General features: G+C 38.7%; 1 protein-coding gene across 1 annotated transcript in view; it reads left to right on the top strand.

The window, feature by feature from the left end:
- LOC113021953 (A-type voltage-gated potassium channel KCND3-like) overlaps positions 1 to 25,048 on the top strand; it is a 102,546-nt gene that overhangs the window by 62,732 nt on the left and 14,766 nt on the right. The window contains exons 3-4 of the mRNA XM_026166857.2: positions 10,666 to 10,828; positions 23,174 to 23,275. Of these exons, the coding sequence (XP_026022642.1) occupies positions 10,666 to 10,828; positions 23,174 to 23,275 (265 nt within the window). The remainder of the gene's footprint in view (positions 1 to 10,665; positions 10,829 to 23,173; positions 23,276 to 25,048) is intronic.

The raw sequence follows: 25,048 nt of genomic DNA, 5'->3' as shown, positions 1-25,048 counted from the left end.
AGTTATTCATGCAGCTTTGCTATTTCATGATCTGTTCTCAAACACTGAAGCAGTGTTACTTGAAAGGGTATAAAAAGCCCAAGGGCAACTCTTATACAATCTTATATTTCATACAGCAAATATTAGCGTGTTTTTTGTGCCTATTGACATTGTGTAGTTTGTGTTTAATGCAGTGTTAGAGTTAACGTTAGCATCTTTAAGTTCCTCGCACAGTTGTAGCCCATACTCTAACGAGTAAAGCATGTTTTCAGATTATTATACATTTGTTTTTAGTACATTTTTTAATATACAGACATTATAACAAAAGTGTTAAAAAAAGACTTTTTTAAGTCAACTCAAGTTTGCTTATGTAGCGCACTTAAAAAGCAACAGCTGTTGACTAAAATAATCAAATGACATAAAAATAAATGGCAAAATTTAAGACAGAAAAAATAGATTTACAGAAAAGTTCTGCTGGTTCAGCTTTGACCTGCCACAATTATCGCAGTGCATCAGTTATGACAGGATAGTTTGTTTTATTTAACACAAAGTTTTGGTCCTTTCATGTGTTTGAAAGAGGGCCTTCTCATTGTGTCTTTGTTTAGGCGATTGTTGGAGTGCCTGACAAAGTGGATTGACATTCTCTAAGCTGTGTACTTGTATCTACAATGAGATTATCCAACACTCATTCTTGTACTGTTAGGGCTATTCAGATTGAAGGCAGATTATATAAACATCATGCAGAGATCTTGTGTTAACCTGAGCTGTCACACAGCAAATGTGTGCCTCTTACCAAAAGCAATCAGGATTGAGCAGCTTAGCAAATGTGCAGGAGATTTATATAAATTTGTTATAGTTAATCCTTTAAAGACATGAAAGGATAATCCATCCAAATTACTGTTTTCAAAACTTTACATGTGCATGTGGCAGATTTAAAGACAATGTTTCCCATAAGGTAATAATAGCTGTTGCCTTATCTTTCAAAATTGCTACTTTATTTTAGAAAATGAATTCGGTCTCACTTTGTGGAATTAAAATAAACTTATATTATAAAATATGTCTTTTCATCCATGGAAACCACCTGAAAAACTGTTTATAAGCTGACAGATGACTTGTTAATTTTAAATTAATTGCTCCATTAATTGCTCTCTGTTGTCCATCTGCAGATGGACAACAGAGACATTTCACTGTTTACAACGTGTAATGAATTTCTTGAATAATAATGAACTCAAATTTAGAGCCCTTTTTTGCCAAGTGCTGCATTCTGTGTCATTACAAGCACCGAGATGAGTTCTAGTTAAAAATAGGCTTTAAAATTTTTGAAGTTCATTTTTCTCTTTAATTTTTCCTCTCACAATATAAAAAGACTCGGCAGTCTTGCAGCATCAAGGTGTAATTTATTTATTATATGCTGCTAGTTTAGAGTAGTCCATTAAATCAGTTCTGGGAATCACTTCAGCTGCAGTATTAGAAACAATTTACATCACTTTGCAGGTAGTATTAGAATCCTTCAGTGACCGCCCATCTGCCACTTTCTCCACTGCTTCATAAGTTGTATCTGCTGGGTGTTTTCCAGGTGGTTTTGATTTGCTTCTCTTGCTGTAGAGATTTAAAAGCAAAGAGTTTTGTTAGTTTGAGGTGTGTGTGGTGTATATATAGACAGACAGACAGATAAGATGCTTTAATTATTTGCTGGTGGCTCTATAGCTGTGACGTGGGAGCTTCCAAAAGTGGAAATTTTCCAAGAATTGCAGAGTTTTTCTTTGTTTTGTTTTGGCACTTGGTGTTGGCTTCATTGCTAAAAGTGGCCCATGTGAGAGTGTGTGCACTGATTGATGACCAGCAACAATGGTTGTTTTACAGATTTTCAGCGTATTTTTCTAGATACTCCCATAGAGGTGATCAATCTTCATGAATAGAAAATAGGAATGATAAATTAAAGTGTAAGCTCGGAGTAAACTGTCAAACTAAGAATAACACAGGCCCTGTATAATTAAGAACTAGTTTTGGCCTGTTTCCTCTTGTGATAATGATTTTAAATGTTCTTTATCACAGCTGTAACAATGTTGGACCTCCAAATGGAGGTTTGGCTGTGCCAAAGTCTGCTTTTCATAAGCAAAGCCATTCACCAACAATAGTGGCTTTTTGCAGCTTGTCCATTTGAATCTCTTTGATTTTATATCCATCATAACTATCTGGATCATGTTGTTCCTGTCACACGTTGCTGAAGCAACAGCAGCTTCTTTTAATAAAGTCCAAAACAAGCAATTTCAAACGATTAAACACAAGACTAAATAAATGATTTTTCCCACCTGCTACTGTCTTAATTTTAAAATGAGGCAGGAGGACAAAGCAAGGAAATGAGTCCTTCTGATGCAGATGTCCATTAACCAGAGAAAGGTTGTACTGCTGTGTTTTGTACCTCACTACACCATTTAGTCAACCTGTCACTGATCAGTTCACTATTTATCTTTTTATCATGATTTATTTCATTTTAACAGGTGAAGAAAAACTAAAATGAATGCTTATCTGGCAGATAAGCGCCTGCCTGGCCGGTACACCATTGGAAGTATATTTTCTGACTGAGTTGGATGTTTAATTGATTATAATTGAGTGAGGAGATTTATAACTTACAACATTTGGAATTGCAGCTGTCACATTTCTAGCTCCCAGTCTGCTTCTCCACTCAGATGTGAAACTTTGCTAGTATGTAACTTTTTATGAAACAACCATGGAAATTGAGACATCTCAAATGCTAAAAGTAAAGACATATTAATTTCTTTTTTTTAAATGTAATTTTATTTATACAGCATCAAATTACAACAACAGTTGCTTATAATAATACCCCAAGAAAACCCAATCTAACAAATGACCACCTTTGAGAAAGCACTTAGAAACAGTGGGAAGGAAAAACTCCATTTTAACAGGAAGGGGTTGGCTCAGGGAAGGGGTGGTCATCTGCCACTGGTTGGGGGGAAGAGAGGGGGGAAAGACACACTGTGGAAGAGAGCCACAGATTAATAATAATTCATAATTAAATGCAGAAATGTATATAAACACATAGTGAGTGAAAAGAAACAATGCATCATTTGAAGCCCTTAGCAGCCTCGCCCTATTGCAGTGTAAACAAGAGATGAATCGAGGTCACCTGAGCCAGCCCTATGCTTTATCAGAAAGGAAAGTTTTAAGCCTAATCTTAAAAGGAGAGTGTCTTTCTCCAGAATCCAAACTGGGAGTTGGTTCCATAGAAGAGGGGCCTAAAAGTTAAAGGCTCTCCCTCCCATTCTACTTTTAAACACTCCAGGAACAACAAGTAAGCCCGAGAGTGAAGTGTTTTATTGGTGTGATACGGTACTATAAGGTCATTTAGATAAGATGGGGCCTGATTATTCAAGACCTTTTATGTGAGGAAAAGAATTTTATATTTAATTCTGGATTTAACAGGGAGCCAACGAAGAGAAGCCAGTATGGGAGAAATATGCTCTCTTTTTCTAGTCTCTGTTAGTACTCTCTCTGTAGTATTTTGGATGAACTAAAGGCTTTTAGCATAACCAAGTAAAAGTTAATTACGATGGTCCAGCCACATTAGTGTTTTAAATTGTCTTGCTTGGCAAACTATTATGTTTACAACATGATCTCAGAAATAGGTTGTGAAGCGTTAGGCCACAGAGACCGCTTGGCAGGCTCTTGGCAACCCCTGCACACTGGAGAAACATGTCTATTCACTGGCCAGTTGGCGAATGGTCGTTACTGGCAGCATCTAAGTGAAATTGGTTGGATACAGGTGTATGGTGCTGCACCACAAGCCTCCTTGCAATTGCTTTTTTGTCAGCAGATTGCAGCATTTGCCCATAGTGTGCATGCTCTGTGCAAACTGTCCAGGTACTCCCCAAGCAGAAGTGAATCATGGCTTTTGAAATGTGTTAGTTACAGCAGTAGAAATGCGGTAACTGAAGGCAAACATTCTACATTCGGCTTTGTGTCACACTTTTTCCAAGTTTCACTATCGCTCAGCGAGTAGTTTGCCACTGTTGGCAGATAAGTCAGCGTCTTCCATCCACCTACATGTTACCATGGTAGCCTGCCAGTAAGCAAAGCAATGATGGTGCAGCACCTTTTTTGCAACCACTTTCACCTAGTGAAAGCAACGACCAGCAAGCAACCCTAACCACCAAGCAGTGGTTGAATACAAATATTAGGCCTAACCAAAGGTTGCAAGGTGTTGCTGACTGGTCTCTAGTCCTGTGTAAATGAGGCCCAACAAGACATTTTTGATATACTGTTTATTACTGGAGTCATGTGATTCCTCTAGACAGGGATTCAGATGAGAGAAAATACTATGTTCTTTGGTAGTTCTTGATTGACCTTTGAGATAATTATCCTTGTAGTAGCACTAGGAATAAGAATATGAAAAACTAAATATGAACAAATCCAGTCAGAAAAGACTGAAAAATTACAGTTCTGTTATTCAAACACCAAAAATCTCTAAACAGGAAAAATAATACATTCCCTTCAAATACATCTGCTGCACCCTTGAGTGTTTAGGCACAACTTCTGTACAGTATTGGCACCATCTCCCACAAGAAGAAAGTGACTTCATTGAAATTAATGAGGTGGCTGAGTTTTTACAGACACACAGATAAAATTGTTCTAAACGTAGCTTATGGAGCATTGGCACATGAGGATATGCAACATTCTGTGGTTGTAGATAATTTTTCACCCCCAGACTGATCCAGTCAAATCATCAGCAATTATTTGGAAGCAAGTTTAAAAAAACATTTCCACCAGAATGGACCTTTTCATTACAAAGTATGTTTCTATTTTGCACAGCAGTCAGTCATCACTGTGAATGAAGGGGTGCCTCCATAATGAAAGCGAGGTCAAAATCCATTGATGCCAGCACAAAAGTAACCACAACCCTTAATTCATTAAGTGTTTAGGCACCAATCTCTCTTTGAAACATGACGGCCTGATGTGAGCTAACTCGCCGCAGAGAGCTAAGTTTTGAATATTTCACGGTAATGCAGTTCGCAGTCGTAATGATATTTGACACATCGTAGCGGGTAAGGAACGTCAAACATTATTACAACAAAGCAGTCGGAGACAGCCAGGAGAATGTCGTCTCTCATCAGCTGACAGACAGCTCGCGAAGCGAACTGTGAAATAATTTGTCTCATTGTCTGGCAGCCAGGAGCAGGACTCAGCAACAATAACAACAAGCCCTGTGGTCATCTCTCCATCGTTTGTTAATAATCCTTCATTTTTCTGACTCTTCTCTGCTTGGTGTACGCGTCAACCTGCCTGCCAGGAAACATCATGAGAGAAAGTTCTCCTCAAAGAAAAAAAGAGCTGTTCGAAATTCAGTTTGGTGAATAAAGAGCAACAAAAATGTATTATTCTTCTTATGTGAACAGAAATAATAATTCATAGAGAGCCATCATAATTGATGATAGCTAAACCTGTCCCCTACTTTCATGCTGCTATGCCTTTGAAGTTTTCTATTTTGACAGGGATGGATAAAACACAAGCTCAGTATTCTTTGGTTTTTCACCACTGAGTCCTTTACTTTAGATACATACAGGTAGACCAAAGCAGGGTTACAAATTAATTACCATGAACTCTAGAAACTGGTTTAAATCACCACATCCTTTTCTATGAATCAAACGTACTGTAAATTGCGCAATGAATTTAAAATTTTTAATGGCAATTCTGCAAAATCGCTAAACTTGGCATGGACTACATTGACTTTATTTTTCCCAATTTATTTCAGTGTGGTTAATAAAAAGCAGTCTGTTCAATTCTTTTTTTCATTATATCTGACATTACTTCTGTTATTTCTGGTCTGAATCATCTGTCCTCGTCTTTACTGTGTAGAGAACAAAAATGGAAAGTCATTTTGAATTACGATTTGAGAAACATATTCTTCCCTACCTGCGCGCATTGACTCAGGCAGAGCGGACGGCTGCGTTTGTGATAATCCCTCATCTCTTCATTCTGTGCGAGCAGGAGGTGGGTAAGACTGGTATTATACTGCTCTTCGGGAAGGAGAGCAGGCCACGGTGGAAGCTTTAGGTCAAAAAAACAAGAGTCAGAAAGTTGGAGAGCATCCCTCAAGAGGCCCAGTGGTCAACAGTGCATGGGTCTTACCTGTCATAGGTCTCTTGGTGTCGAGAACGCAGTGGAGAGGAAACTCTGGAGCCAAAGAGGCCAAACAGTCAGAGAGGAGGCAAAAAGGGTCTTTTGACAAGTGCAAGTGTTCCAGTGAAGCCTAGAGGATTAAAATCAACTCGGTTCTTGAGCCTTTTTTAAGTGACTCTTATGTAAATGGGTTGACCAAAGTCAGAGGTACTATATGCAGCATAGTCCTCTCTGTTTTCTTCTTACACAAAAAAGTGCACAAGCAAACACTGGTGAACATCGTTTCATGTCACAGTACTTAAAGTCGATGTAAGTATCCTCTCCAGGTGATGATTTTGTGTCTCTTCTCGCCAACTTACAAGCACGTCCTGGAAGTCCGTTATTAAATCAATTTGTTGCCCCAAATGCCATCATGGCTCACAGCATTCACCAGAGAGTACACCTTGGCTTCTTCCTCGCCTCAGAGCCCACTGGCAAGGCTTTGTTATGCCTGGTCTGAGCCACATAGATAGCACTGGTCCTATCTTTCTGCTTCTGTCCACCTGTCACAGCAGTCATTCACCTGTGTAATCAAATTATCAGGGGCCCAAAAGAAGCAGACGACAACAGGCATTAAAATAGGGAACAAAGAAAGGAGAAGAAGCAAAGATTTCTGTACAATGCTATGTCCAAAATTATATAACTGCATATTATTGATGTAGTAAATCAGTAATAAATACCTAGACCAGAAGCAATGAACCAACAAAGAACAATTGACTTTTAATTTCCCTTTAGCTGTACAGAGCTCAGTACTCTTGTACTTTTTTCATTTAATAAAAAGTATTTATAATTTATCTGAAAATTGAGGAGTGTAAAGACAGAAATAATTAATGTTCCTGCATGCATGTGATGTTGTTTCCACTCATTTTGTGGCCAAGGACAGGGTTAAGGTTCAGAGCAGCAACAATGATGTGATTAAGGACTTTTAGCTAGCACTGGTTGTGTTATTTTTAACATATGACAAAAGCAGATTTTTCATAATTATAGCTGAATTGATTTATTTTTACTTGAGGTATTCTAGGTTTATTTAGCTTTAAAATTAGCTGTAGCTCATATACTTTAACTTGTCTTTCCCGTTAGTTCTTAGATTTACTTTTTTTCTCAAGGTCATTTACATACTAATGGAACGCCCACTGATTACATTTTCCATCCATTTTCTTCCCCATATTCAGTTCAGGGTTATGACGGGGCTGGAGCCTATCCTAGGTGTCATAGGGTAAAAGCCAGGGTACACCCTTGACAGGTTACTAATCTATCACAGAGTTAACAGGGAGACAGACGTTCACACCTATGCAATGTTCCTCTAATTTTTCATGTGTCTGAGCGAACACACAAACTCCCTGAGCGATCCCTTGGACCACTGTGAGCGACATCAGTCTGTCATAGCCTGTCAACCACGTTGATTAGCTGCGTATATACGAATGTGAATCGCATTATTGGCTGGACTATGGGATAAGGTGGCATCGTTCTAATCCCATACGGGAGCAGCCAGTCACTTACTGACTAACACTGCAAAACAGAATTGTTAAAGTATTAATTTTAATTTCAATTCAGGTTAGATTTTTTTTGTGCGCAACGCAGATTTTCTGTGCGCAGAGACTGTGCCAGGGGTGCGCAATTGCGCACGTGCGCAGCTTAGAGGGAACATTGCACCTATGGCTAATTTATCATTTAACCTAACATCCATGTTGAAGTGTGAAGCCAGAATACCTGGGGGGAACCCATAAAGGCACAGGGAGAACAGCTAGCCGCCACAGAGAAGGTCTCAGCAGCGAGTGGATTTGAACCGTGTGGATGGCTTTGAAAACACTCGCTGTTATACTGCTGTTCTGACTAATCTCCGAAGCCAGAAGAAACCATTGTTGAGGGGAAAAAAGAGGAAATGCCAAATTACTCACGAGCAAGACAAAAAAAAAATCAGTGTGAACATGTCTTGTGGAGTGATGAATCTAAAATTTTAATTTGTGGTTCAAGTCACTGTCAATACGTCCCGAGGTCAGTGTCTACGGCTATCTATAACAGATAGAATCTGCATTTCAGCAAATGGTGGGGATCTTATCAAAACTGATGAAATTATGAACAGAGAAAAGTGCTGTCAGATTTTGATCCACCATGGAATTCCATGTGGAAAATGCTGGATTAGAGAAAACTTAATTTTTCAGCATGACAATGATCCCCAACACTGCCTATCCCTTAAAAGCATAGAGTGTCTGGAGAGAAAACACACACATGGAGCACTACCATTCATGCACTGGCCTCCTGAGAGCAACATTATATATAATATTTAACAGTGATTTAGAGAGAACAGACCAAAAGACAGCCAATATCCAAAGAAGAGCTTCAAATGTCCTTCAAGAAGCCTGGAGAACTTTTCCCGAAGAAAGTTGTGTTGAAGAACAAAGCTGGTCATACCAAATACTGACTTTCAAGCTTATTGGAATTGTACAGACTTTGTTTTTGTCTTATATTCTGTTTCAAATTATGTTTGCCCATGTTTCAATACATCACTGCATCTTAAAAGGTGATATCAGTTGCGTGTTTAAAGCATATATCCCACTTTAATAACAGCATGACAAGAATGTTTCTGGCGCTTGTCTTAACAATTAAATTTTCAAGGTTGAGAATTGCAATGCGGAGCCAGTAATTGCACTGCATTCAAGGCGCATAATTCAGTTGTGAGCAAATTTCTTTAAGAAACAAAATGGAAAATAGAAAATCAATTTGCTTATTTATTTACTATCATAAAAAAAAACTTGGCCTTCATTAAGTTCGTTGACAGGATGCAACTGTCATGGTTACATCCTGTGTTCTGTGTTTTAGACTTTTTAATTTTGCTAAATTCATTTTGAGTTTGAGAACTGGGCCTATTTCTGGATGTTATTATGTTGGGTTTTCTTTTTTACTTACTTTAGGTCATCAGTCATCAGTTTATTTTCCTGTTCCCTTAGTCCTGTCTCTGTGTTTCTTGTTTAGTGATTTCCTCCTGTTTTCTTACACCTGTCTTTATGTTTTGTCCTCAACATCTTCCATGTTAAATCTATTGTTTCCATGGCTGTGTCCCAATTCAGGGTCTGCACACTTGAAGTACGCATTTCAAGTGCGGTTACGTCACCGCCACGCGACGACGGCTGTCCCAATTCGAAGTGTACTTCAAATGCATACTCCAAATGCGCCGTCGATTTCCCCAAATATCAAGCGTGGTCCGGTGCACGCTTCTTGGTCCCATATATCCCACAATTCATAGTGCGGCGGTGGGTGTGGATAATTTTGCCGCAAAATACGGCAGAAGGGAGCAGCCGAAGAGGGTTTTTTTGTTTTTTTTCTCCAAACTTTATTGAACTTATAACGCGAACAGTCAGTCATTCCAGTTCAGTTTGTACAGTAGACATACAAGGCAAATAAGAGTAACAATATACAGTACAATGGAATAAGAAGGATAAATAAATAAAGGATAAAAAAAAAAAAGGGGGGGGGGAATGTGACAGACTTCATAACAACTTTGTACTTGAAAGTTGTGACAGCTCATTCCTTAAACATTTCTGAATGAACTTCAATCAATGATAAACCTTTTTTATTGGAAGTTAATTTAAGAGAGTTTAAGTAATATTTAATTTCAATCAAAAGCAAATTAAATGATGGGGTTGAGTTTTGAAATTTATGTATATGGAATTTCCCTAATGAGATGGAGCGGCCGAAGAGTGAACTGTCAAAAGTACTGAATATGACGTCACTTATTTGTTTAATAATTAAAGTCAGTCATATATCCACAAACACAACAAGCTGAAAGTCAGTGATATATGTATATATATATATATATATATATATATATATATATATATATATATATATATATATATATATATATATATATGTTATTCCCGGGATCTGCTGGAGCCACTTGCCTAGCGGTGACTCCCAAGCTAGGCGAGTGGCTCCAGCAGATCCCGGGAATAACATCGGAGATCTCTGTCCAGAAGAGCGCAGTCCTGGGAACAGGACTGTATATATATATATATATATCTCACAGATTTTACGCTTGCATGTCGTATGCGTGCTACTTCCTGTTTTATTTTGTCAGTCCCTCGTCTCATGTGCCTTGTTTCAGTTTTGCTTCTGCTATAGTGATGTGTAACAAAAGTCCAGACTTTAAAGGGGAGTCCTTACAGTTTTACACTGCAGTGTTTATTCTGTATTTTTTGACCTTTCTGATGAGTGGCAGGCAGTGTGAATTGCTGCTTTGTCTACAGTAGCAGAAGCAAGCACCACAATATCAAGTGTATTCAAAAACTATAGCCTTTCTTTTAATATGCCAGCTTTTTTTCACATCAGTCAACGAGCAAGGACTTTTTATACAAAGTGTTTTCTTTTCTTTCTTTTTTTCTCGTTTCTTCATGCACATATTCGAAACACATTAAAACAGGTGCATATAATTACACAGTAAAGTGCATTTGAAACTATGCATCAACGTTCATCTTTTTCCTAACCTTTCTCATTTATCTCCTTTTGTAGGTATGGGGACATGGTGCCAAAGACAATTGCTGGAAAGATCTTTGGCTCCATCTGCTCCCTGAGTGGCGTCCTGGTGATCGCTCTGCCCGTCCCTGTCATTGTCTCCAACTTCAGCCGCATCTACCACCAGAACCAGAGAGCAGATAAACGGCGTGCTCAGAAGGTACAAGTTAGTGTCTTTTTCTCATGTGCTTCGACAGGGACAACAATGAATATTAGGGGTGCAACGATACACAAAATTCACAGTTCCGTTCAGTTCGATACTTTGGTGTCACGGTTCGATATTTTTTCAATACAAAAAAAAATGTTCATGCCTTTTTAATTTGCCATTTATTAAAATTATAAATATATATTTTAACTCAAAAGTACAGTTTTTAAATTTAATGTTGCTGAAACAACAAAGTAATAAAAAAATAAATCTATCAGATCGAGAAATCACTCATCTTTGGAAAAGAGAGTTTATTACAGAGAAATGTCTCTTTCCAAAATAAAAGGTATACTATACGCTTCTTCTGGGCTATATTCTCAGCAGCATATTAAACATATCAGGTCCCCATAAGGAGAATCATGTGCTAACGGCTGTCTAAATGACTCTTTGTAGCATGCATGCTTGTTGTTTTTGTCTTTGCACTAGGATGATGTCGGCGTAAATGTGCAGTCATATTCGTTGTGTTCCCACTAGTGCTGTCAGCGTTAATCTTGTTGAAATGACGTTAACGCCACAACACGGCAAATCTCCATTAACGAGCTATGGTGGATCGCCACGTGCGTGGGGCTGGACGGCGTCAACACGTTAATGAGCAAACTGCGCTAACACACTAGTTCCCACCCATGTAATTGAGCATTGCGTGGCACATCCAACATACTGTTTTACTTTAGTCCATGACGCGCTTACCTTCAGGGTCATACATCTCATGAAAACCAAAATAGTTCCAAACACCAGATCTGAATGAGGGTGGGGGAGGTTCAATTTGCCATGTTGCAACGAGAGCTCTGTCTCGCTAGCTTGCCCTGCGGTCAGTGCGTCACTGCGTTCGGCTACTCCGCCTAGGCTGCACTGTCGAGCGCAGATCCACTGAGCGCTCACACAGACAGCATCGTCAGAAGAAAAGTTGATCAAATAAATTAAAAATTTTGTATTGTTCGATACACATGCGTACCGAACCGAAAGCACTGTATCGAACGGTTCAATATCGATACGAGTATTGTTGCACCTCTAAGGAATATGTGTGGCTGAAATCAGTGGCTGTGTTAAATCATGTGCAAATATTACCAGAGGAGTGCATGCTCTTTATTTTCAAAAGGCCGAAGTTGTAATGCAATATGACACATTAATAAATTAATGAGAATAAATGGAAGGATGAAGTGTTGAGTAAAACTTTTGGATGTGCTGTACTAATAGTTAGTCCTAAAATGGGAATAAAAACTTTTGAAAGTCCTTTTGTTTTATTCACATCATTAAAATAATGGATGTGAGTTTAAAGATCTTGATGACAGATGAGTTTCGTTCATATGGAAGGCACACGGGTATTTTTACCAACTTAAAAAAAGGTGCTGGTGAAAGGGACTGACCCCAATTAAGAACTGTACAACTGCTTTGCGAATGAATGTCCTTCACCATAATTCATCCCACATTTTTCAGCACCATCATACACACAAGAAATGTGTTGCCCTTCAGATGCACATTAACTTAACATACTTTTAGACACACTCACACACAAGTTTCTTAGACACACACTAAGTACCAAATGTTAGCCAGCCATTCACTACAATTCCCCCAGTAGGCTTGACCTTTCTATGGGGCTAGATAAGAGCGCTATTAAGTTAGAGAGCAGCTGCTGATAGCTAATTGAGGAGGGAAAAGTGTGATTTGAATCCTTACTGATATTAGAATCCTAGGTGTGTGGTTTTCTAATTAATATACTGATTTCAATCAGTTCAAACACAACAGCATGGGCTCTCTCGCACCTTTATTGAGTCCAGTGAGGCTCAGTTCTGAGTAAAATAGGTCTGATAGAGGTAATGAATTGGTGAACTGGTGAAGTTGGATTCATCCTGTTAGATCAAACCTCAGTCAGTCTTGGTAATATTTACATTCAAGAAATTGAGAAAAACCTTGTGTACTTAGATCTGGTTTCATAATATTTTCGAAAGGCTGCCCAGTTGTGTATGTTTCATAAAAATATGACGCACTAAATAATTTTATCGTGTCATTGCTACTTTAAAACACTGTTTCTCACTGATGTAGTATACAGAAAATACAACCGCTGCAGCACTTCTTCTGTAACACTTTCATAACAGATGCGTAGTTACTTGTTCATTGACAGAATGTCTATTGTTTTGATATTGACATGCTTAAGTGGGCATGGTCGTACTGTTGCTAAGCAACAGCGACTGACAGTAGGGCTGACCAAATATACTCCATGACCCAGCAGCTTTTTTTTCCCATGCATTTGTTGTGCAAGTTGCTTTTTATATTGATCTTGAAGGATTTTTTTTTAGATATCATCTTTCAGTGGTTGTAAAACATTTTTAGACCACAAAGGGACCATAAACTCTTCACACTAATGAAGTTCTTTTAGCTTTTTGATGCTTTTCAGGCTTATAGTGCCTATTAAAGCAGTGAGGAGGCTCTCTGGGAAACATAGCCCACTCTCAATGAGGAATTAATTTACAAAAACATTATTAAGCTGTTAAAGGATAATTAAAAAGAAATAACATTTTATTGCTGCTTTTTGCCGTGGTCGTTGAGGATCTTCCCTCAATAGAAATCCCTGATGCAAGTAAACCATTATTCACATTTTAAAAGCTTAAAGGCTTAAAAACTAATGTTCAAAGTTGAAACAACGGACAGGACAACAAAATGTAAGCAAACACGGAAGTGCAAAAGTGCTTAGAAAGAAATCTGATTCAGCAATTAGAGTTAAGGTCTATAGGTGGCTTTAATATAGTAATTTAGCATAAATGTTTGTATCTAAAGTGTCACGTAAATAAAACAAATTTTAAAAAAAGAAAGTAGGTCTGGACTTGGTATTGTATTAAAAAAATTGTTACCTTGCAATTAATAGGAAATGAAAAAATAACTTGTTCTGGTATTTCAACATGACAAGCTGCACTCTGTCATGGCTTTAAATGGATTTAATCCTATTACACAACAAAAATGTCCCTCACACACGTTGGTGTTTTTGTGAAGCTTTAGTTTATCTTGGTCATTGTCTGCTTTTTCACTCATTTTCAGTTTTTCCAGTCTTTCTATCTGACCACTTTCAGAGGAATGTTTTTGCTTTTTAAGCCTCTTAACACTGACCTGTGAATCATTCAAGAAGAAAAAAGGCACCTAACTCAAGGGATGAGCCAGTGTTGTGCTTACACCTAATAAACATGTTAGCAACAAACCAGTTCTAGATTATAAATTTTAGGCACAAGAAACAAGAACCCATCCCAAAAATATATAATTTCTTGCTACTTCTTTAGTTGAATTTATTAAAAGATGCGAAAAACAACATGGTTAATTAGCATAAAATAGTGTTTTTGCTATTTAGATCGCGGCCCCCAACCTTTTTTGCGCCACGGACCGGTTTATGCCCGACAATATTTTCAGGGACCGGCCTTTAAGGTGTCGCAGATAAATACAACAAAATAAAACTAGTACCGGTACCGAAAAAAGAAGATTTATTCATAACACACGTGAAAAGACCGAGGAAAACAGAGTTAACGATAAAAACAATAACAAAAAACTGATAAAAACCCTGAAAACCATACATTTCACACCCGAGCCTCAACTCTCGCGGCCCGGTACCAAACGCCCGGGGGTTGGGGACCGCTGATTTGGAATATTTAGATTATTTAGTGTGCAGTGTGTCGGTAACAAAATGATTAAAGTGCATAAGTGGAGGACAAAAGAAAAAGTGGCAGGCCTAAAAGAGCAAATGAACAGTATGTCAAAGTGATGTCCTTAGAAAATAGCACAAGACACCGACACCAACCCTGAGAGATGCATTTGGCCCTTCAATTGATCCATCTACTGTTCACCGAAGCCTCATTAGAAATGGTGGAAGGGTGGCTGTCAAGAAGCTCTTCTTGACATATGACAGTTATAGCAGGCAAAATAACAGACCCTGATGCAGGACTCTGAATACAGGAATGAACTAAAACAACAATGAAATCCAACACAAATGCAGGGCAGGAGCAGGAACATAGCTGAGTTTATTTTGTCTGTTTCATTGTCAATATGTACAAAGGAGGTACAAGAGTGTCTACAATCATCTGTTAAACACAGCAGAGGCTCTGACATGGTTTGCAGCTTCATTTCAGCAAGTGGCGTTGGGGACCTTGTCAAAGGTGATGTTGGGGATCTGGGCAGAAAAACTAAGCAACACTATCAGTCGTAGACCAGCCTGCCCAGAGCCTGGACCCTGACATTAACTAGAACAGTCTGGGAACAAAAGGCAGCCAAGAGATTTAAATGTTCTGGGGGGTTGGGGGTATTCCTGAAGACTACAGGAAAGTTTCCCTCTGAGAGTTCAGTCTGTACTGAAGAATAAAGATGGCTGTATACATATGCTGGCACATGTTTCAATAAGCCAGTGAAACAATTCCTTGTTTTTCCAGCAAAATATAAAAAAATTATGGACTACTGCTCATGGTTTTTGTACAGTGTCCCCCAGTGAGCTATATTTGGTCTAATGAAGTAGCTTCTTCTTCTTCTTCTGCCTTTAATATAACTTAAAACAATAGGAAGAAAAATCAAGGGGAAATATCTGTTATGGTAACTCTGTTCAAAAATTAATTTTCCTTTTATTACTTTATATGTTCTGGCCTCCCATTTCTCTCCAGAACTCATTCGTCTTCATTCTTCTATAACCACACACTGCTCTCGGTTCCTATTACAATTATGTAGTCATCAGGGGATTTGATTTTACAAAAAGGTCTTCTCGTGTATCCATTGTGGCTTCTCAGTCATTAAATAGAAAGTAGAGAAACCAAATTGGGCTTAATGATAGTTATTGCCTGCTAACTACTGGAGTGTATGCCTCAGTGCAAAGTACGGTCTGTCTTGAAGTTCAGTAACCCACTGAGGATATAACTAGCCACAGAAACAACCCCTGCCCTGATACTAATGTTCCTAATTCCCCAATAATTTGAAAACCAAACGTGCAGATGACAAAGACAGGTTCCTCTTTTATTCCTTCAGCAAATCAGCACTGCAGCACAGTGCAGTCAGAGTGCCGATAAGTGTCGAGGCAGTAAATGGACTGAGGTCACACCGGTAATGGGACAGCAAAGTCAAGTGGAGCCACACTGAGAGATGGCAGGTTGTTAAGGAAAAAAAGTCCTGAGACCAGAGACGTGAGGGCAAAACAAGACGATGGGAGCAAGAGAGGAAAGAGGGATGGAGGTCTGACAAGAGTAAAAAGAGTAAGAGAATAAAAAGAAGACCGAGGAAGCAGAAGGAGGAAGTGTAAGAGAGGTCTTATTGGGGTAGAAGAAAGAAAAAACAGGAAGAGGGCTCTATATAGCAGTAGTTTCAAGGCTCACTTGTCTTGGAAGTGAACATTTTGAACCTTTCTGCTGTCTGACTGTCAGACTGTGGGTGGTAATGTTGGAGCATATAGGTCTGATTTGTGCGGTCAACTGAGACCACCGATGAAGTAAAATCACCACAATCATGACTGGATTTTAGTCAGGATGTTGAAGAGGCTCGTTCGGGGCACACCAAACTTTAGAGTAATTTCTTAAAGAACTTCCCCAGCCATGAAATACTTATTCATCACCCTTTAGGAGGCATTTACTTCTAAAGTTGAGTTTAGTGAATTTCAATTTTTGGGATTTTGACGGATTTTTAACATAACCTCTCCTCCCCTTTTACAGTATCATGCTTTGTTTTTAATTTTATGGAGGGAATTTGATGTATCAGAATAACAAAGTATCAAGTATTTGATACTTTCATCAGAATTTTTATACTTTAATAGAAGAATGAGGTTTATTCAGGTGGCTTTGGCTCAGGAGGCAGAGCAGGTCATCTGCTAATAAGAGGGTTGGTGGTTCTATCCCTATCCTCCAGTCTGCCTGTGAAAGTATCCTTGGCCAAGATACTTAACCTCGAGCTGCTCACAATGCATTCATTAGAGTGGGAATGTTAGAAAGTGCTTGTGTGATTGGGAGATGCTGTATAAAGCGCTTTGAGTGTATTTGCCATAAAAATAACACATTCATTCATGGGGTTTTCCGTTTTATTTTACAGTAGAATCTTAAGGAATAAAGCAGTAAAGTATATCAATTAAACTCTGTGGACTTTTTCAACATATTTGAACAAGCAAACATATGAACAACTCTCAAACAGCTCTTTTAGATGAAAGCTGTATGAAAAAGACAGAAAATTTTTAATCATTTTCATAATTTGAATATATAAATGACATAACATTTCAGAAAAAAGAGGCCTCTAGTGAATTTAAAAGCATTGTAGGGAATATGGGGAATTAGAGCTGTGGGTGTTTTTCTCTTGTGTTTTATGCTTCATGTTGTGGGTATTTGTATGCAATATATTGTGTTGTAGAGGTTGTATTTAATGTTTGCTTCCTCGGTCAAGAATTGTGAAATTTGATCTCAGTAGAACTTCCTGGTCAAATGAAGTTAAAGCAGATCAATCACATTTCAGCTTGGGTGTAAGGTTGTAAGATTCTCCGTAGGGAATGATATGTGACACCAAACATCCAGTGTCTTCTCTTTGTTATTGAAATGTGTAGCATCATCATGCCTACATCTAAAGAGCTTCCTGAGACCTTTGGGATATTTATGAATCTGGTACTGAGGTAAAAAAAAAAAAAAAAAAAAAAAAAAGCTAACCATTCCAGTCCAAGGAAAATATTCTAGAAGTAGAAAAGATTTTCAACAACATGAGAAAAAAATGCCAGTCTGTCCAGGGTTAGACTAGAAGCCTCAGATAATGTAAGATTTCATTACAGGATGTGCAGGTAATGCTTGCAACTGTTGCTATTAGCATGCACACATTTATAGTCTGAAAGAGAATCACAAGCTTAACCTGCATGTGAAGCTTGCCATTAAAAAGTTCTTTCTATCCAAAATGAACATTAGAGTAAAACTGCAGCTTGCTAACGTGTACGCAAAGACTTTTTGGAATAAAGGATAAAGACAGAAGCTTTTTGGCTACAGTAACAGCGGACATTTTTGTGCATTGATTACAAGATTGACATGTTGTATCTTTTCTTTTAAAGAGTAACAAATTATTATGCACAAAAAGAAATTCAAGTGAGATTTACTTACTTACTAATGCCCATCTTTTTTTCTTTCTTTTTTTTACCTTTTTTTGAACTTTTAAACTTGCAAATTGTGCAGCCAAAGCCTAATATACAGTAGTATTTTCCTAGTACACTTTCTTAGTATACATTAATGAGGCACAATGAACTGAAGACATTCTTCTCATGATGAACTTGGGTACTGTAACGGCTAGCGAGGCAAGCCACGTGGAGTTATGAAGAAGGACCCAAAATGAAGGCACTTACTTGATGCGACTGAGCTTTACTTACGATAACAAAAGCTAAACAAAAGCAAGGGAGGCAAAATCAGAACTAAGAAAACCTGAACTAGAAAAACTAAGGATCAAACAAACAAATCTGAAACCTGAAGGAGATGGAGAGCAGAGCAAACATGGGTTAAGATACACAGGGAGAAAACACGGAGTTAACACGGATGGACCCGTGGTGCGCACAAGAGAACACACACTTTAAAAAACAAAGAGTCCACTGTGAGCGACCATCTTTGAACAGAGGCGGGGGTTTACGACACCAACTCTCTGCCATCTATAATCCAGTTTTGAGATCCCTTCCCAGACGCCTTAACGCCCACTCACATCCTGGGCCATCTGATCTCAGGAATTCGCATGATAAGGTGGGGCCAGGTTTCACAATGAACACACCCGAAACTCTGGCTGATTGGGACCCACACCCAGTTTCACACCTTGGCTCAGGCGATTAGAGGATCATCAGGGGGTCCTTTTGTCCCTCTGTGGGGGGTTTCTCCCACTAGGTTTATATCTGGGACTCTCCACCATTTGACCTTAGAACTGAAGAAGCTTCTCGGATGAGAGGTGAAACGTCTTCAAGCAACTTAAAGAAGTCCAGACGCTTTTCTTTGCAAGCTCCTTTGACCATCACATATGATCTTCACAGTGCAGAGAACACAAATTACCATCCATTACTATAATGAAATTATTTGTTAGTTTGAAATGCTACAGGGAACTATGTACCTGTACATTAATGCTGTGGAAAGACTTCCTGTTCACATAGTCTCCTTCATTTACTGAAGGAGCAATGATTGGAATGTGAGTGCCATCTATACAGCCAATCACGCCTGGGAACCGTGAGAATAAATGTAAAATTTAAGTAGTAGTTCAAGTATCACCACATCATGAATTAAGTTTTGTTCATCCTGATACCTGCAATTTTGTGGAATCCCTCTTTGATAACTCTTGTGGGTCTATGACCGGGGAACACCACAAACGAGTACAGGAGACGTTTCAGTGCAACTGTAACATTCCTGACTGCCCGACAGACGGTAGCCTTGGAAACGTGCTCAGCATCACCAATATTATACAGAAAGCTCCCGTTTGCAAAAAACCGAAGTGCAATACAAATAATATGTACAGAACTGAGAGGATGTCCGAGATGTGTCACATGAGCAATATATGGCCTGAGGATGTTATCCAAATAAATTATGGATTGTGCTGAAAAACGGTAACGTTCACACAGAAAATCATCAGGAAATGATAAAATGCGCTCTAATCACTCTCTCCCGGCGGAGAGCTCTGCGGAGAATTTGGGCTTCAACATCTACAGGTTTCTGACAAAGAGGCGGAGAAAGTCAGGGTTAGTTGAAGTAAACCTGATAGGGGGCAGGTTAGCTTCACGGAGTGTGTCGTCATAGTAACTCACTCAGAATTAATCTAAACTCGCTTTGTGAAACCGAAAACCCAGAGTTTTCGTTAACTCAGGGTATACTTACTCAGATTTGCACTAAACCGGCTTTCTGAAACAGGGCCCTGTTGTTAGAATGTATTTAATATTACTTTCTACACCAGGATCTTTTTCTACGCAGCTGACGGCTGTAACTGTGCAGGGGCGGCTCTAGCAAAGTTTAGCCAGGGGGGCCGATAGGGCATGAACAGGGAAAAGGGGGCACAAAGACATACTTTTCTTTCTTATTCTCATTTAAAATGTCGAGCTTTTAATAAATAATTATCTGAATCTGACACCCAAAGTTTTAATCTGATGTAAAATGTATAGAAGTCCATTACTGTATATAGTAACTGTTAAGTCTAATATACCCTAGTAAGCTATAGTACATTTTCCTTTGGGAAGGTACCATCTGTGCAGTCTGCAATTTTGTTGAAGAAAGATGTTGAATCTATTTAATATTTCTTGAAAAATAATTGATTTCTGTGCATTTTTTTTCACACTGCATCAAATTAAGGTTGATTACGTCGATTAAGCATCATGAGGTGGCGCGTGAGGGGTGGTTCCCTATTTTTTATTTATTTATTTTTGTTGTTGCTGGGAGTTGGAACCCTATTAGTTAGGTTGCTTAATATTTACGCTAAGTACTCTTTAAAATACCAGAATAGGAAGGATGGTGTAGGTTTAAGTTTATTAGATTGATCAGTATTGCTGAACTATGAAATATTTTTTTTTGCATACAGGTATAACAGAATAGCTTTAGTGTAGTTGTTGTTTTAAACTTGAGTATGAACTTATACAAAATGCAGCAAGATATTTTAAAAAAACAGTTTTGTTGATTAAAAAACACTATATCGGATTCATATCGGTATCGGCAGATATCCAAATTTATGATATCAGTATCGGTATCGGACATAAAAAAGTGGTATCGTGCCATCTCTAGTTCTAACACACCTGAATCAAATGAATGGCTTGTTATTAGGCCTTTGCCAAACTTGGTGGCATGCTGAAAAGGTAATCCAACCATTTGATGCAACTGTGTTGGAGTAGGGATGCATCTAAAAGCTGCAGTAGCTCTCGAGGACTGGGATTCGGCCCTGATCTGACATATGAAAATTCCTCGGTTTGTTTCAGTTATTTATTTACATTTTTTACTTACTTTTAAGTAAACATAATTTTTTTCTGTTTGGCATTTTCATGATGATGAGTTTTGTAGGACAAAACAATAAATTCATTATCATTGGTAGAGAATTTTCAGTTACATTTTCACTAACATTTCAGTGAAAGATTCATTCAGTCCTTCTGGGGCTCAGACAAACTTTTAAATCAATGGGATTTTAAGGCCATCAAAAGCTAATTGACCTTTAAAAGGCCTGGTTTGCAGTTCGTTCAAGAGCATACACAATGGTTTACAGCATAAAAATGAACACTACAGTGCTCAGTTGGAAAACAAATCATTTTTATTGCAGCTAGACAAATATTGATCCATGTGTGATACCTTTATTAACTATTCAGGGACTTGATTTTAAAGCAGTTTGACTTAATCTGCTTCAATATTTTCCACTGTCTTTAACTTTGAACTAAATGAGACTCAATCACACCTCTGGAGTTGTCATGTGTTTAGAGTAAAAGTTTCTTAGAGAACTGTTTGGGCTCAGCAGCTCATCCCAGACGCTCAGCACAACCTTTTGCACTTACAGAAAAATCAGAGACGCTTATTCTTTCATATTTTTCCCTTTCTTGTGTCAAGTAGTACTTTTGATCAATCATAAAGCCAGGCAGCTTGTGACGGTAATTTCACTGGTTCCTAATTCATTCACTCTTCAGCTGCAGAAAGAAGCAGTCAATGATCCTCCCATTTTACCCCTGTTTCACATACTGACCACGTACATACACAAGCACTATTATTACCTCTCAGGTTCCAGCTTTTCATACAACTTCACTAGTCTGACAGGCAGTTTTTGAAGCGTCTAAATATTACTTTTGAATCATGTCTGGAAAGCAGATGTTCTTCGGTATCTCCTGTTTCTTAAAAGTATATAAAGGGGGTGAGAGAGAGAGAGCACAGTGGGGTGAGGTTAAAGATAAAGCTCACCTTACAGTTGTCATAATATCCTCTTCATTTTATGAAATCCTTAATGCAATATCTCTCTCATTTCCTGCCTCCTTTGTTCTATTATTTTATCTGTTATTTAAAGCAATTTTATCTTTTTGCTGCAACAGAAAGGGAATAAAATAAACTGATAAATGTTGGCAAACATTGTTGTGAACTCAGTAGGTTCTCATGGGCATAATTGGCACTAATGCAGCAAATTATCAATTTGTGCTTGCAGCACCATTAAATGCAAGACTTGGCTTCATGTTGCATTTATATTTTTCTTAGTTTGAGCCCATTTTTTTTTGTTGTTGCTTTTCTTGGTGGACCGACTCTTTAGTTTTATCCTTTTTAGAAGAATCAATCTGAAGGGTTCAGACTCAAAAGTCTCACAACTTTCTGCCAAAAATTGGAGTTTCAAAGAGATCATCATGATTCTTCATTCTTTATTTATGATTAGTCAGAGTTTGCTGCTCTTCCAGGGATCCAAATAAAATGAATTATAAAAAAAAAAAAAACAACAACAACTCTGTATCAATGGACTGGAAGGAAAAACTAGAAAAAGCGAAGCTGTAAAGAATCAGAAAATATAAGGGCTAAAGTTACAGATGAAAGAATAAAAAGTTAAAAGAAGACATTCATTAAAAAAAGCTTTTTGATTCAATCTACACTGCCTTGGCAAAATTGTTGTTAGACATCCCAATTAAAGCTACAACTACCCAAGAATTGCTTTCATGATTTTGATTGTTGTTTTCTCTATAAAACATAAGAGATCTTTATATATTTAAAAAGAGCACTGTGTTAGACTAAAAACTGATCAAAGTATTTACATATTATTTAACTGTTTTAAACCTGTTTAAAGGTCCTCATATTCTTGCACACCTGTAATCTAGAGTTGGTATAAGCCTCCAGTAACTTGAAATCCTATCATGTTTCCCCCAAACACAAAGACAAGCCATTATCGTAGAATTTGCTGTCTAAAACCTTTTTCTAGCTGGTGACTTCAGCCTCAGTCAGCATCTTTGGGAAAAACTGGAAACTGAGCCAGGCCTTATCGCCCAACATCACTACTGGGATTTCAGCTAAATGTGAGCAAAAATCTGCAGCAGCTAGATAGCAACATATTTATGCTCATTTCAGACTTGAAATTAAATTTTCAGCAATCCCAAATGAGTGTATTGTTTGGGTGCCGACTTACAGACATACTCAGTAGCAGCATGTTACAGGCACAAGAACATGACAGCAGTCTCTGTCATATATAATGAAACAGAGAAACTTGAAAATGCAGAGATAAGAGCAGTCATGTAGTAGCTGTGAAAATTACTACAGAGTTTGTGTGATGAGTTGGCAGATTCTTATCATTAAATAGGTATTAGTCATCTTCTCCGACCTCCCGCCTACCTTGTCTGATGCTGTGACTTCTTCTTCGTCCCACACCCAGAAAGCCAGACTGGCCAGGATAAGAATAGCCAAGTCCGGCAGCGCCAACGCCTTCCTTCAGAGCAAACGCAACGGACTTCTCAACGAACTGCTGGAGCTGACGGTGAGAAAGACCCCTGACCCTCTGAATGCGAAGATCCACCAACAGCAAAGTGGGCGCGATGATTTCTTGGAAGCTGTTTTAATTAAGTGTGCTCATTAAAAATGGTGCAATGCCAGCAGGTTGTAATTCAGTATTAATCATGTTGTTCCTTGTCAAACGCCCATGTACTAATTATTTCAGTTCACTGCAACTCAGTTGCTTGGAGGCAACAACTTCACATCTGCAGTACGCAAACACAAGCAAAGTGGCAACAATTACTGTCAAATAAACAGAGAACAATTTAAAAGTAATTTAGAGGCTATAAAAGAAGAAGTTGGAGCCATTACATTTTTGTTGTTATGCAGGGCAGAGGTGATAGCAGAGGCTAATAATGCCCCATGTGAGTGTTATCTGTGTAATAACACAAAGTGCTTTTTTTGGTTGTTCATCAGTCTGAGACTTGATTTAATCTGTGTCTGTGAAAACGGTAAGCTGAGGTTATCTAGGATGTAAGATTGTTCTTACTTGCTTGTCGAGTCGCTCTTGGTAATAATTAGGTTGTTAGTGCATTAAAGGAGGCTTCAAAGCAAAACGGAGCCGCTGAACAATGAAACAGTGGAGACAATAGAGATTAACTTGAAAGTAGTTTTGAAATTCAGTTTCTAATGCCTAGCCTAAGAAGAGGACATAAATAATTATTTGCTCTACTGTAATGCATGTCTGCGCATAAAGATCAGAACTTTCTACTTTTTGAATCAATCATCCCCTCACTCTTTTATACAATATATATATATATATATATATATATATATAAAAACCACCCAGCACGCCCCTGCGGGCGGTTTATCCTTCAAGCTCGGGTCCTCTACCAGAGGCCTGGGAGCTTGAGGGTCCTGCGCATTATCTTAGCTGTTCCCAGGACTGCGCTCTTCTGGACAGAGATCTCCGATGTTGTTCCCGGGATCTGCTGGAGCCACTCGCCTAGCTTGGGAGTCACCGCACCTAGTGCTCCGATTACCATGGGGACCACCGTTACCTTCACCCTCCACATCCTCTCGAGCTCTTCTCTGAGCCCTTGGTATTTCTCCAGCTTCTCGTGTTCCTTCTTCCTGATATTGCTGTCATTCGGAACCGCTACATCGATCACTACGGCCGTCTTCTTCTGTTTGTCTACCACCACTATGTCCGGTTGGTTAGCCACCACCATTTTGTCCGTCTGTATCTGGAAGTCCCACAGGATCTTAGCTCGGTCATTCTCCACCACCCTTGGGGGCATCTCCCATTTTGACCTCGGGACTTCCAGGTTATACTCGGCACAGATGTTCCTGTACACTATGCCGGCCACTTGGTTATGGCGTTCCATGTATGCCTTGCCTGCTAGCATCTTGCACCCTGCTGTTATGTGCTGGATTGTCTCTGGGGCATCTTTACACAGCCTGCACCTGGGGTCTTGCCTGGTGTGATAGACCCCAGCCTCTATGGATCTTGTGCTCAGAGCTTGTTCTTGTGCTGCCATGATTAGTGCCTCTGTGCTGTCTTTCAGTCCAGCTTTGTCCAGCCACTGGTAGGATTTCTGGATATCAGCCACCTCCTCTATCTGCCGGTGGTACATACCGTGCAGGGGCCTGTCATATATGTATATATATATATATATACAGTGGGGCAAAAAAGTATTTAGTCAGCCACCGATTGTGCAAGTTCCCCCACTTAAAATGATGACAGAGGTCAGTAATTTGCACCAGAGGTACACTTCAACTGTGAGAGACAGAATGTGAAAAAAAAATCCATGAATTC

Source organism: Astatotilapia calliptera, chromosome 5 (assembly GCF_964374335.1).
Source record: "Astatotilapia calliptera chromosome 5, fAstCal68.1, whole genome shotgun sequence".
Classification (NCBI taxonomy): Eukaryota; Metazoa; Chordata; class Actinopteri; order Cichliformes; family Cichlidae; genus Astatotilapia; species Astatotilapia calliptera.
Note: the sequence above shows the minus strand (reverse complement) of the source record. Positions and strands in the feature narration are given on the sequence as shown.